Source organism: Passer domesticus, chromosome 6, assembly GCF_036417665.1.
Source record: "Passer domesticus isolate bPasDom1 chromosome 6, bPasDom1.hap1, whole genome shotgun sequence".
Taxonomy (NCBI): domain Eukaryota; kingdom Metazoa; phylum Chordata; class Aves; order Passeriformes; family Passeridae; genus Passer; species Passer domesticus.
In genome coordinates, this window is record NC_087479.1 from 44,094,045 (window position 1) to 44,107,767 (window position 13,723).

The following is a 13,723-nucleotide window of genomic DNA, read 5'->3' on the forward strand; positions in this document are numbered from 1 at the left end:
GGTGGGTCCTCTAAGGCTAAAGCTTAGCCCAAATGGAGCCTGTAGGCTTTAGTCATGTTTGTCAGCCATCATCTTAAGTAACAAGAGATAATTGTCCTGGGACAATGTGCTGTTCTGAAATGTCTGGCTGGGACACTGCACCCAGGTGGCCTTCACCTAGCTCCATTAGCAGTGTTTCTTGGCATGGCCCCTATTGTGCTGGGCAGGTAAAATGTGGCACTCCCTCTGAGTCACCTCTCCTTGTATTCACACCATGCAACATCACCTTGCATCAGAGCTGCTTCTCCCTACAGCCACGTCACACCGCTAGTGGGAGGTGCACGTGACAGCAGCATGGTGAAGCTCATGAGGCACCCATCAGCACATAATGGAGCAAAGAAATGCCTCCACTTGTAGTGACACCTGCCTAAATTTTTTCCTCATGCTGTTTATTCAGGCAACCTCAAGAGACTGCTAATTAAAATAGAGCACAAAAATCAAAACTATTCATATTTTATATATATTTTTAAAGTATCATATTATGTTAGATGTATGGTTTTCTGTAGGCACACAGTTTGTGGTAATTGGGGTGGGGCTGCAGCCGAGCCTCATCCCCAATGGGCACAGCTGTGAGCAGCAGGTGAGCAGCACTGACAGCAATGAGCCATGGAGTGCCCAGGGGCACTGACCAACCACCAAAGGGAATAGAGGACACACAGGTGCAGTGCATCAACATGAGGGGTATAAAAGGCTGGGCTGAAGAACAAGAAGGGGAGATGCTTCCAGCTTTCTGAAGTGCTGTGGTGTTACTTTGTATGAGCAGACAGCTGAAGCCTTCTGGTGTGGTGTTGCTCTGTGTGGGTGAATCCTTAAAACCTTCTGCAATTGTATGGTGGTGCTCTGTGTATTGTGGCCCTCTTGACTGTAGCATGTGCTGTGACAGTTTTCATTCACCAATTCATTCTCACTGCCTCTAGTGTTGCTGTTCTGTTGCTTTTAATCATGCCAAGCATCCTATCCATGAATCCTAGTCAAATCTCTTAATCATCACTTCAGACCTAAAAGGAGCTGCATCTGGGCTAGAGCCCAGTAGGCTTTTGTGGGTCTAAGAGGCAGAGATGTCACCTGACCTCAGGTGAGTGCTGTTCAGTTTGTAACACCCACAGTGGTTTGCTGTGTGACTTCAATCCAGTTACTTTTCTGCATCCTGGTCTTTGCCACATGCAAACAGTGAGAACACCACTTCCTGGGCTTTGAGAGCTCTAAACAAAATTTGATAGCTCTTCTGACATGCTAGGGTCACAAAAGGAGTGAGACTCCCCTTAGTTAAGTGTTTAAACAGCAAGGTTGCTTAGGTGGTCCATAAGCCACACTTGCATAAATCAACAAAGAGGGTCAAATAAGAAGGAAAAAAAAAACAATTCCACATAAAGGACAAAAGTAAACTTTCTGTACTTAAGAGTGTTTCTCCCCCTGTCTCTGGGTATGCTATGCTATACATTATCACTGTCATCAAAAGGGGTGTGTATAAGAACTTGAAAAACCAAACCAGCCTGTCTCTAATTTGTTCCATGTATCACAGTCCTGCAGGTGGCTTTATTCCTAAAGTGCTGGGCTGTGCTCCTCTTGAAGTCTCTTGCTCCCCCTTGCTCCCAAGACCTTCTTCTGGACTTACGTGCTGCATCAGGAGTAATCACCTGCCTAAAAGTAAGCTCAGTTTTTTACTGAAGTCATTGTTTATAAAAGAGCTGTAGGCTGCCAAAATGGTTTTGCTGTGATGATTTTATCAGGCAGTCAACTGATATACTCCCTGCCATTCTCATTTCTGCATCACGAGTTTTCTCAGTGATAAACAACTGACTTTGCTTCAATTAATTAATTGTGGTCACAAACGTGAGCCTCAACACCTTTTAATAAATTAACAATCTCAGCCTGTATCACTAAATCAGAAGAGATTGTTTGTAATGTGAAAACTAATTTAGAGATTTTGTGAACACAATACCAGGTGGAATAAAACTGGAATATCCAGAGCTCTATATGGGGTGTTCCAGAAATTAATGGTAATTAATAATATCTTTGCATATGGGTAAAACAGGATTTTTCCTTCACAAATAGCATTTTTCTGCCTTTAAGGCATGTGGTCAAACCTGCTGATAGGATTTGAAGCTGGCAGCTTTACCCCACACCTGTGAGCTCAAATCTAGTCTTCAGCAGGGACTGAGATTGCCATTCCACTTCAGAGACAGTTTCCCAGCTTAGAAAAATAAGTTGTCCTCACAATAACTACAAAATCAAGCACATGGCTAGTTCTAAGTTGATCTTTTTTAAGTCCAATGGATTTGGAATTTTTTTCACACCCTTTGCTTGTAACAGTTAATCCATCTTCCCAGATACTTTTTCAGCTTGAGGACATCTGCTTTCCATGGTTCACAGTTTTTGGATTTCATTCCAGACATTTATTTGTGGGAAATCCTACATATTGGGAGGCAGATATAAGGACTGAAAGGGATGCTTTGAGCAGGTTGTCTTTACAATTATTCTTAAATTGTGTCTCTCCAATGATCTGTGGAGATATTCTGTTCTCTCCAAGATGGCAGTCAGTTTTCAGGTGCTTATTTCTGCCCGTTGAGCTGGCAGCACCACACAACACACCACTCCAGCTGTTGAGTACAAGTGTGAGACTTAGCTCCTAAAATGCTCTGCAGCTTGGTAATGAAAGCAGTGACCAGGTAAATACACACTTAGCTGGCAAGAACAATGCTTCTGAACGACACCAGAGAAAGGCATCTGTAATAATGCAAGAGTTCCCCAACATAGAATTGCCAGTGTTAAGAGAGCAATGCTCTGTGCATTGGAAACCCTATGCTTTACCAGGCCTTGCATTTCCTATAGGAATCCCACCTCTGTTTGAAAGAGTTAATTCCAAATGTTCTGGTGCCAGGTTGGAGCCATATTCAAAAGCTAAAGTAAGAACTGCTTGTTAGAAGTGTTCTCCCTTCTGAACAGTTGGTTCAAATTCCTAAATGGTCTTGATACTCTTCTCTGCATTCAGACTGAATAATTCTGAAAAGGGAGGTAGTACAACCCACTCATACTAACGAGCCAAACTTTTGGTCAGAACCAGGAAAAAATTATGGGTGCATGCAACATTTTTCTCTTCCAAAGCTACTTTTGTTCTTCTTTGTGACAGCAGTGCTAGTCTGCTGGAAAAGACCTTGCCTGCCAAGACACAGTTTGAGTAATAACAGTAATTTCCACATGGCTTCTGGTGATGCTAATCCAAGACCACTAATCATGTAGAGTTTTGTTTTGATATCACTAAGTTTGACATACGAGGTGGAATATAAATATCCTTGCTTGAAGCAAATGGTTGTATTTAAAACCCTGCAGGAATTGAGTTTTTTAAAATCATATTGTTTTAATATTAGTTTTCATTCCATCCTAGAATACAATTCTAAATTTCATTTCAAATTAAGGAAATCACAGAAAATATTCCGTTCTAAAATTTAAACATGCATTTTAAATACCTGTTGTGACTCACTTGAAGTTAATTTTGGAGGCCTCAGATTAATTGCTTTGATTTTTATTAAAGATTTGCCTGTTATTTACTCTTCCACTTTTTAAAATAAACATACAAACCCCACAACACTAAAATTGAAATAATCCCTAGGGAACTTGTGATATCAGCAATTGCCAAAGGCAAAACAGCCCAGCTGAGGCATTTTGACAATTTCTAACTTTACTGCAGACTGTTACTTGTTATTAATCTGTGATGCAGCAGCTGCACAGCTCTGACTTCATCAGCAGTGCAACATCTACACCTCGGAGAATATGCTAAATGGAATTCCATGTGTAGCTGAGTGTGAGCTCCCTGTGCTGTTGAGAGGCAGCTTTACTCAACAATCAGGTCAGATGCCTCTTGCTAAGCAAAGACCAAGGAATGCTTCTTCCTCCACGTGTTTTCTGTTGCTCAGTTCCTGGTGCTTTTAGGCTTTCTAGGAGTCCTTCACAGTTACAGTAATTTCTCTCCAGAACCAAATTTGAACCAACCCGGGAATTCCCTTGTCATTTCTTCCCCAGTAGCCTAGAAGTACATGTTGAGCACACACAAAGCCACTACAGCAGTGCCACCAGCATTGCACAGGCAGCTTTTGAACAGAAAAGTACTTTGCTGTGAAGCCAGAGAAGAATGTAGGTCAGCATAATAACATTCGACCTACACTTTCCTCTGGTGACAGTAATAGGCTTAAGGACTGTGATCCTGATGCCTTTTGAAAACCTGTTTTGTGTTTGGTAGAAACAGAGTAGAAGCTTAATTAAAAGAGATGAAACTGTGGTGGCAAGACTGCCTAGAAAGGAACAGATGAAGACCACTGATTTACAGGCTATTGCTGGGCTCAGCTTCTCTTCTAGAAGGCACATTGCTATTCAAATGTATGAGCCCAAAGCCAGTTTCTAATATGTTTTCTGCAAAAATGTCAAATAGTTCTGGCACACCTCATCAGAGAGAGGACCCTGGCTTTAGAAGAACTGCCCTCTGGGACACTGCAGCCACCCCCCATGAGCCCATGGGATGAAACACAGGGTAAGTTTGCCTTTCCATTCCCACGTTGGTCGTTGTAATGCTTTGATTTTCTGGCAATCAGAATATATCAGCATTTATATTTGGGAGCATTTTTTTTCTAATACAAAGTAGAGTACGCTAAAGTTTGCGACACCAAAAATATTGTGTAGTTTTTAATTTCTTTTTGTTTTCCAGCACTTGTTGAAAAGAGGAAAATCACCTTAAAAGGCTGGAACAGGAAAGGTCTGAATTCTATGTATTTTCTTCCATCCTCAGCTATTCACCATCATTCTGCCAGGTATCTTTCCTCACACACATCAAGCTGTACTTTTAAGAACAATTACATCACAAGGGATGTACTGGCTCTTATGTTCTTGTTTGGTGGTATGAATTTCTACTTGCCCCCTTTTTTTTCTCTAAAAAAAACCCTGAAATCTTTCATACGCCCTTTGGCTGATCTTCCCCTCCTCAGTGGCATAATAGCCTGATGAAGTTCATCATTTACAAGACAACAAAGCTCCCTGAATTCTTTAGTCTGATATCAGATATAAAAGGTATGAGCACGTGTGAAGGTGAGGTCTCAGTGTCAGCACATTTAAAATACTCATCAAACACAACACTACTATAAGGTGCTGTGAAATATTTGAAAAGAATGATCTGAGTCTTTCCAGAACCAAAGCAAAGACAGAAACTGGACCAGATGAGTACTGTTTCAGGAATGAAACATGTAATTTCATTTATATGACAGTACAAATATTGCCAGAGAAGATATTTATCAAAATCAGATCATAGTTTCAAGCCCAATGGATAAAGTATTTCAAGGTTATTCACTGTACCTGTGGATTGGCAGAATAAATACTTTTGCTTTTCTTTCATATCACCTTCAGATAGAGGAGCAAGGAGCAATCCAACACTCTTGTAGATACAAAAGCAATGTCATGAACTTTTCACTTGGCACATGGAAACACAGATAAGGGAAAGGGTCTGGACTGGCCTGTGGCAGTAGCTCTCAGTAGCCCCTGAAACACAGGGCTGGATTTATGCTCAGCCCCACAGGGATGCTCATCTCCTGTAGATCTGTCTAGTTGAGGATGTTATGATATTCTAGTTTTCCTAAGGGAGGCTGGAGGCTCTTGGCAGAGGATTAGAAAGAAAAAAGTATGCCTGATTCAGAAAGGGATCGATTCAGCCTTCTGCTTTTCTTGAGCAGCCTCTAAAGTGCCTGTAGAGCTAAAGCTTAATTTTAAGGATTTTTTTGGTTTTTGGTTGTTGTTTTTTTTTCCCCTGGCAGAAGGCCTGTGAGCCTGCACTCCCACTCTCCCCCACGGAAGCCTTCAGACCCTGACCTAGCCAGGTGTGTTCGGTCTGCAGGGCTTATAAAGCTGATCCAATGTCAAGCTCATCTGATTTTCCTTTTAAATAAGGAGGTGAATGAAATCTGAGATTCAAATATCCTCAAGGTATGGGTCTCAAAAGTCAGACCCAGAGCTTCTGCCCACCTCTTGGCTTTGCTACAATGTCGCAGTAGCATCTCAGGGTTTAAAACACAGCATGCAGTATATTACATTAATTCTCTATGTACATACATATGAAGATATTTATAGCATGGGAATGATTCATGAAAGCAACCACAAATTCCTCTGTAAACATTTAGGAGTTGTAATTAAAGTAATTAGAAGTATTAATTACTTTACAGAAGCCGTGTAGGATGCAAGATCCATATTACAGTTATTCTGTCACAATTTCAAGCCCTTTGTATTAATTTTACTCTGGAAACTCCTCCAGCCTATTTGCATCATTTTGCACTCTGAACTCGCTGTCTAGACAGACACTCTTCACTTGGCTTGCAGTGCTATCATAAGCCATTTTTAATTACAATTTCATATAAGCAATGCCTAAAATCAAATTTTCTGGATTCAATTGAAACTTATGTAGTGAATAATGGATGACTGGACTAAGAAACTGTGAAATACAGGTTAAGTGTAGGATGCTGTGAGATGTGAAAATAGCTACATTTTCAGATTTCTTTAGACTACTTTCATTCACATCCTTGATGGCCTTTCTTTTGCTATTTACTGTTCTGCAACTGCCCCACTCAAGTGATATAATAAATATTACAGATAATATATTCAAAATTAATTTAGAATCCTTAAAGATCCTAAAGCAGTAATTCCTCAAGTCTTGGATTCCTGTAACTGCTTAAGAATCAAAACTGAAGGAAATTACTAGTCATCCTTAAAAAGTTAAAAATACAATAATAAAGTCTGTGTTTTGATTCTAGGGGGAAAAAAATAGTGCTTGTGTCACAAATTATGTTTGTTAGCTGCAGTATATATATCATACCAGGTATAGATTTTGTACCAATAACAGTTAAAATATGTTTTTCTGGGGGGATGGAAAAAGTGTATGGCAAATATATACATATTTCTATCCATTTTCCTAGTAACTGCATTGCTGAGGAGAGAAGCTGTTAAAAAATTTGGAATTTGATTTGCTATAATTGTCTGGCAGGGTTACTTGGAAGCTCTTTGTCCAGTGATGCGTGTTGAGAGTAATACATTTTTCCTTTTCTAATCTAACAAAAAAATATTCCCTACAATGACATTAACATTATTTTAGATGAAATGACTGAAAGAACTTGCTGGAATTGTAGGAAAAAAAGTATAAATTTTAAAGTTGTGTAAATTTAACTGATCTATCTGCCATGAAGTGTAGTTAAGAGGCTTTCACTACTTTCCCATCTAAGAGTCAAGTTATTTCAGTATAAGAACACATCACTGCTTTCACTACAGAGTTCTAAATTCTCAAAAATTCTCTTCTCTGACCTTTTATTTTTTTATTGCACTTTTAATAGGAAGCTTTTATTTCCATGTGAAACACTTTCTCTTGAAATATCTCACACAAAATGAATTTCAAAAGGCTGAACAATAGAAAGCAGGAAAAGGCCAAACACAGGGCTTGATGTGCTCTGCAGGAATAAAGAAGGAAGACTGCAGTCAGGAGAAAGCAAAGGGATTCATTTTGCTTGAAATAATCAAATTTTTGCTTGAAAAAAACCCAATGTTTATGTGAATTTTTCACTGTAATTTTTCTTTCTTGTCAAATATGTTGCAGATTGTAATTCTTTCTGGACATCCACCCTCTCAGAATACTGGAGTGAGCACAATGTCTGTGAGTGGTTGCAATTTTGCTGTGACCAGTACAAACTAGATTTCAAATGCATTTCCTTTTCCCACTTTAATATCAATGGCTTGCAATTATGCAACATGACCCAGGCACAGTTTGTGGATGCTTCAGACCGTTGTGGAGAATATTTGTATTTCATCTTACAGAATAGCAAGATGCATGGTTAGCGTTCTAGAAATCAAAGTCAAAACATAAAGCATTGTAATTTGATGTGAGTTTAACAAAAAAGTGGAATCCACATTCCTGAGCATTGAAAAAAGGAAAAATACAGAGGCCACTTGGGTACTACATGAGGAGTATGCAGAAAAGAGGCAGGCAGACAGCAATCACTGCAAGCTTTGGCCTCACAATCACACACGGTCTTGGAGAACCTGTCAGATTTCCAAAGGGACACAAGCTCTGCTCCCTCCTTTGGTTTTCTACTCAAAGTGCTCAACCTGAGTGCTCCAAGGGAGGTTTGAATTCTGATAGGGTGTAGGAAGACAAAGCACATTGTTATTCCTGTAACTCGAAGTAATGAAGATTGGTCTGCTTCTTAAAGAGTAAAGGAGTTTTGTTTGATGGCGTTATTGTGCATACTGCACTGATATTAGTAGTATGCTTAATGATGCACTTGAATGAAAACATGTTTAATTTACTATTTTCAACCTTGTCTCAGAAGAATTTTTTTTGCTCAAATGAGCTGAGATTAAAAACTAAGCAATTGCTCGTTCAGTATAAGTGAAATAAAAGTGCAGTTGCTGCTGCAGATTCCCTTTCTTGCTCTTCACTGCTGCCAAAGATCAATTTGTCTGCATGCCAAGCTTTGGCAATTCTACCCAGCTCCATTGTGATGATACAAACAAAGAGTTTCCACAGGGAATTTCAGAAGGTCATTTCCCTACGCCCTAGCAATGAGAATCTGAGGAGCATTTTAGCTGCTTAAATCCCTCAGCAGCTCAAGCCTTCTCTGGCTTAGGGCAGTATTTGACCAAACTGGAGTTTTATGACTGCTGGAAAAGGATTAAAGGCTTAGGCATGCAAGTCCTGGAGGATCTCGTGGGAGCTGACACTGCCAGTGGCTCCCAGTGGTGAGCACCTGCTTAGTCACAATGTGCTGGAATTTATCCATCCCTCACTGGTCCACTACCCACCTTTGAACTGCCCAGTGGGGAGTGGAGGCTGGCAAGGCAGAAGGAGCAGCAGAGGGTGACCTGGGTACACGGTGAGCAGGGAGGGGCAGGCTGAAACTGCAACGGGGTCACTGACAGGCTGGGAAGACCAGAGGCAAAGCAGTAAGAAAATACATGGGTGAGCTTTATCAAAGCGCAGCAGGGCTCTGCAGTGACTGAGACTGCTGGCAATAGGCTGGGAAAGGTGAGCAAGACTAGAGACTGTCACAAGAGCAAAACACCCCTGTGTTTAGGTTGGCACTGCTCTGCTGCGGGACTGACCGTCATCACTTTCTTCCACGTTGTGTTCATATATCATGTCAGAGAGGCCATTCTGAAGGCAATTATTAAATGTAGGAGATAAGGAAGTTATTAAGGGAATTAAAGAATACAGAGCTGTGAAGAAAATCTCATTAAGAAAATTAACTTTTTATAGTCTGTAGAAAGATTGGACACTTGTCAGGAAACAAACTACAACAGCTCATGAATATCCACCTCATGAATAACACAAGGCCTGTGAGGAAAGACAGTGGTCCAGCAATGCCAAACCTTACTGCAGCATAATCAGTGGACCAAACCATGGCTGTACAAGCAGGCTTAATTCTAGTTTTTCTCAGTTTTGAATGCCACACTCACAACATGAGTTAAGTTTCTCAAATGCAGATTTCTATATGCAGGCATTTACTGATATTATGTGAATATAATTACTCCTTTAAAAGGTGATTATTAGCAATGCTAATAATGTAGCCAAGTTCCAGCCCTGTGAAGATCTGATTTCCAGCATTAGATGATTTTTACTTAGGAAAAAGAGGGAGGGAGGACTGCAGGAGTAGTTTTCAAGGCACAAGAAGCTGAATGAGAAAGAACTAATCCAACTGTAAAGAAAGGGAGAGAAACTGATATGGATGATGGCAAAAGTGAAGTGCTAAGGGACCACAGGGCAAATAAACAAAGCACATTAATCATAAGAACAGAGACATACAGACACAATGCAAAGGATAAGAAAAATACCCCACCCCACCCCCCCCCCCCAAAAAAAAAGACCTCTAAAACACTGACATTGCCCCCCCAGCTCCCAAGTTTTCAGGATAGTTATGAAAGTTTTGTCAGGAAAGTTATGAAAGAGTGGAAGTCCCGACATAACTTTCATAATTATCCTGAAAACTTGGGATTTGGAGGGAATGATTAGGTGAGTGGTTATTGTCTTCATAGTTTTTGTATAGGTCATGAGGTACTACACTGGGAAGCATTAAATTCTGCCCCATTTCACTGCTTTTTAAAAGAAATTATTTTGGTACATTTCCCAGTAGGCTCCTATACTTTGGAGTAACACAGAAAATTTTCTTGAATTCTTCAATTCAATCCTCTCTATTTGTCTGGATTGAATCTGTCCAGTCAACCAAGCTAACAAATAAAAAATACTCTATTCTAAATTATTTATCAAGGAGCTACCTTCTTTGCCTATTAATCTCATCTGTGCAAATGTATCAATCCATATATATGTGGTAGATTTAGGTTTTTGAGCCAAAAAAGCATTCACTGCAATGATTTATCACTCTTCTTTGTGCTGTATTGGGGAGTTGCAATTGCTCACATGATATCAATTTTGTTACATGGTAGAATGAGTATGATTTTTATTACAAAGAATTTTCAGGAAAATATTCACTGAAATCCAAGCTCACTTTCTACAACTTCTCATGCATGTAAGTTTGAATTTTCTTCTACTAACCCTTTTGAAGGTGCATTCGGGTAACCTTTGCATTTGGAAGAAGCAGTTCTGGAAAGGGTATAAGAATTTGCTGAAGTAGATTAATTTTGAAATGCAAATTATTATTTGTGGCAAAGTTTCTCTAGAACTTTTGCCCACATCTATGCAACCGTAGTTTTAATTCTTCAAAGCAGTCTATGACATGCAGTTTTACATACAGCAGTAACAATTAATGTGCAGTAAGTGCTCTCAGCTGCTCCCTACCTAAACTTCACAATAAGTAAATTGGTTAGAATGAAGCATTATATATGAAAATTCAATTGTGTTTTTTGAAAGCATCAGAGCTGTTTGGTAGTTGTTGTAGACACTGGTTTTTACACACTACAAATTAAAACAACAGCTGTAAATCCATCAGCAATTTTAGGCTAACCACAGGTGGCTTTCAGGGCTCTGATCTTGCCTTCCAGTGGACTTCTTTGCAGCATGTTATTCCACATAACCTCAGTTCATTGTTGAGTTCCTTTGTTGTTTACCCCTAAAAATCTCATTCTTGAAAATCAGAAGACTATGGCCATGCCTGCAATAGCAGTTGTGTTTTACAGAAAGCATTTGGTTTAAGAACTGGAATTACCAAATCAAGTGCTGCTGCAATAACATTTTAGGTTGGTACCATCTTACACAGGGTCAGTGGGCAATGGCCAGCATGGCTCTCACTGACTGCACACCTGCATCACATCCTGGCTTCATCTCTACCAACCAAATGTTACAAAACTCACAAAAGGAAGGGGAATGGGGGCGGGAGGGAATTACACTATGATGTGTTCATCTCTTACCTTTCGTGTCCCTTTCTGTGTGGATTTGAGAACCAAATGCCATCCTTGTACTCCATGGTCATCTGAGTGCCCTTCCTCGCAACCCAGGGACCCCATGTAGACTTTTGTTCACTTTTCATCCCTCAGATCACTTTCTGCACAGACCTAGGGCCAGCAAAGGGCTGTCCTGGATTCTTTTTTTGTGGGGAGCAGTGGCTGGACATTTTCCATTTTGGAGCTATGTTTGGTTTGATTTGATGCCAGGGTATATTTAGTTTCCTAGGCAGGTGCATTGCCCCATCTAGTGGTGCTGTGGAACAGGGACAGCAGGAATGTAAAGACCAGCAAAATCTGTCTCTCCTGACAAATGTAGTGTGGTAACAGTGCCTGGGAGCTATCAGTTTTGGAGCTGGGCTCTGACAAGAGTAAATACTGTGACAGTACATTTAGGTGGGAAGGAAAACATAGAGTCCCAGTGCTGGTCATGCAGTTTATAAGCTACAAGGGAAGGTGAAGGCAAAGTAACAGCTTCCTGTCTGGGCAAATTTTGTGTTGGAGCAGTCACTGGAGGTTTTCAAGTTTGGAGCTAGGCTTGTGATGTTTTAGAGCGTGTCATTGTACATTTAGTTGGCTGGGCAACTAAATTTCCACTATTTCTGGAGTTATTTCCTGAAGTGTCCCACCAACACCGGGACTATATGCCCCCCTTCCCATCCTCATACTCTCATTCTGGAGCCCAGCTCTGAAACTGTAAATGTTCAGTTGCTGCTCCCACTGTAAAGGTGACAGGACAGAGCTGTTGCTGACCTTCCACTTGTAATATCCCCACAGCCCTTCCCCCCCACACCAGGCCACACTCTGTGTGTGCCAACCCTGCCCAGAGCAAATGCTTGACCCAGCTATCTGGGGCTCTGCTATGGGAAACTGGGGCTTGATCCAGTAAGGAAACCTGGTCTGACTGTGTGAGTGTGGGGAGTCAGGAGAGGCACCCAGGGATCACTGGAGCCACCCTTTGTGAAGGAGCCTCAGTCCCAGGATCAAATCACCTAGAGCTGGGAGTGTGACTGCCAGAGGGGCTGCTGGGTGGTCAGGCAGGAAAGTTAGATTTAGGTGGGAAGGAGAGCACATTACCACAGTGTTTGTGGTGCAGTTTATGGGCTGCAGGGCAGAGTGAAGTCCAGCAACAGCCTTCAGCCTTTTGTGTGGGAGCTGTTGCTGAACATTTTCTGGTACAGAGATGGTCTATCTCCAGAGTGATCATGTGTGATGATTTTGTTAGAAAGTGCATGGCCCCAGTATTGGTGGTGCACTTGACAGTCTACAAGGAAAAGATGCCAGCAACGTCTTTCTGTCCTGGAAACTTCTGTATGCGAGCAGTCTCTGGATGTTTTCAATTTTTGAGCTGGAGTCTGCTGAGAGTAAATAACGTGGTGGTATATTTAGGTGGAAAGGAAAGCACGTATCCCCAGAGTTGCTAGTGCAGCTTACAGACTCCCTACAGAAAGAAGGCAAGCATCATCTTTCTGTCCTGGCATTTTTTGTGTGGGAGCAATTGCTGGACTTCTTCAGTTGTGAGCTGGGCTTTTCCTGGAGTGGAAGTATGAGATGGCACATTTTGGGGAAGGAGAGTGCATAGCGTCAGATCTGGTGGTACAGTTTAGAGAGAGAAATGGAAAAGTGCAGATGAGCAAGAGCTGGCTCTTTGCCTTCCCCCGATGCCGTTCCAAAACACCACTAGATGGTGGTGTGCATCTGCCTAACAATCTAAACGTACCCTGACGCTTCTTCACCGAGCACACGTGCAGCTCCAAAAATGAAAAAGTCAGCCAAATGTTCCCTCACAAAAGGAGCCAGGATAGAAAGATGTTGGTGGTCTTCAGTTTCCCATGGCAGCTTATAAGCTGCAGCACCAACATTGGAGATAAACATTTTGTTTCCCACCAGCAGCTCATCCTTCCAGGTCTGGATATAAAGAGTGTCTCCTGATTGAAAGCTGTGGATAGCCACATCCAAAGGAAGGGAGAGTCTGCCGGTTGAGGTACCATGCAAAGAGGACAAAACCCATGAGAGAGAGAGAGAGAGATAATAGATACTTTCTCGACATATCATGATCTTTCACATGCATTTGGTCACCTTTTGTCACCACAGTATTAATTGGGTGCAATCTGCCATACAGAATTTCAAAGGGGTTTACTCCCTCTCTAGCACATGGAGTAATCTGGATTCTCAGCAAAGCAACAGATAATACATCTACCTAAAATTTGACAATTTGTCTTCATAGTCTGATTCAACTTTTCTACTTTTTCATTAGATTGTTTTCTCC

At 41.1% G+C, this 13,723-nt stretch overlaps 1 protein-coding gene across 16 annotated transcripts in view; it reads left to right on the forward strand.

Annotated features, from left to right (window-relative positions):
• LOC135303344 (uncharacterized) overlaps positions 1–13,723 on the forward strand; it is a 79,389-nt gene that overhangs the window by 53,209 nt on the left and 12,457 nt on the right. For 9 of the 16 annotated variants that reach the window (XR_010364816.1, XR_010364822.1, XR_010364823.1 and 6 more), the window contains 4 exons: positions 1,562–1,686; positions 4,466–4,564; positions 4,739–4,841; positions 7,658–9,904. Coding sequence is in view for 6 of the 16 variants with exons in the window: in XM_064425052.1 (XP_064281122.1) it covers positions 1,098–1,114; positions 1,562–1,683; positions 4,460–4,564; positions 4,739–4,841; positions 5,835–5,897; positions 7,658–7,664 (417 nt within the window). In the remaining 10 variants the exon portion in view is untranslated. Of the gene's footprint in view, positions 1–13; positions 837–1,035; positions 1,115–1,561; positions 1,687–4,459; positions 4,565–4,738; positions 4,842–5,834; positions 5,898–7,657; positions 9,905–13,723 lie in introns of those variants that run through there. The other 7 variants (XM_064425052.1, XM_064425053.1, XM_064425050.1 and 4 more) reach the window with 7 other exon arrangements.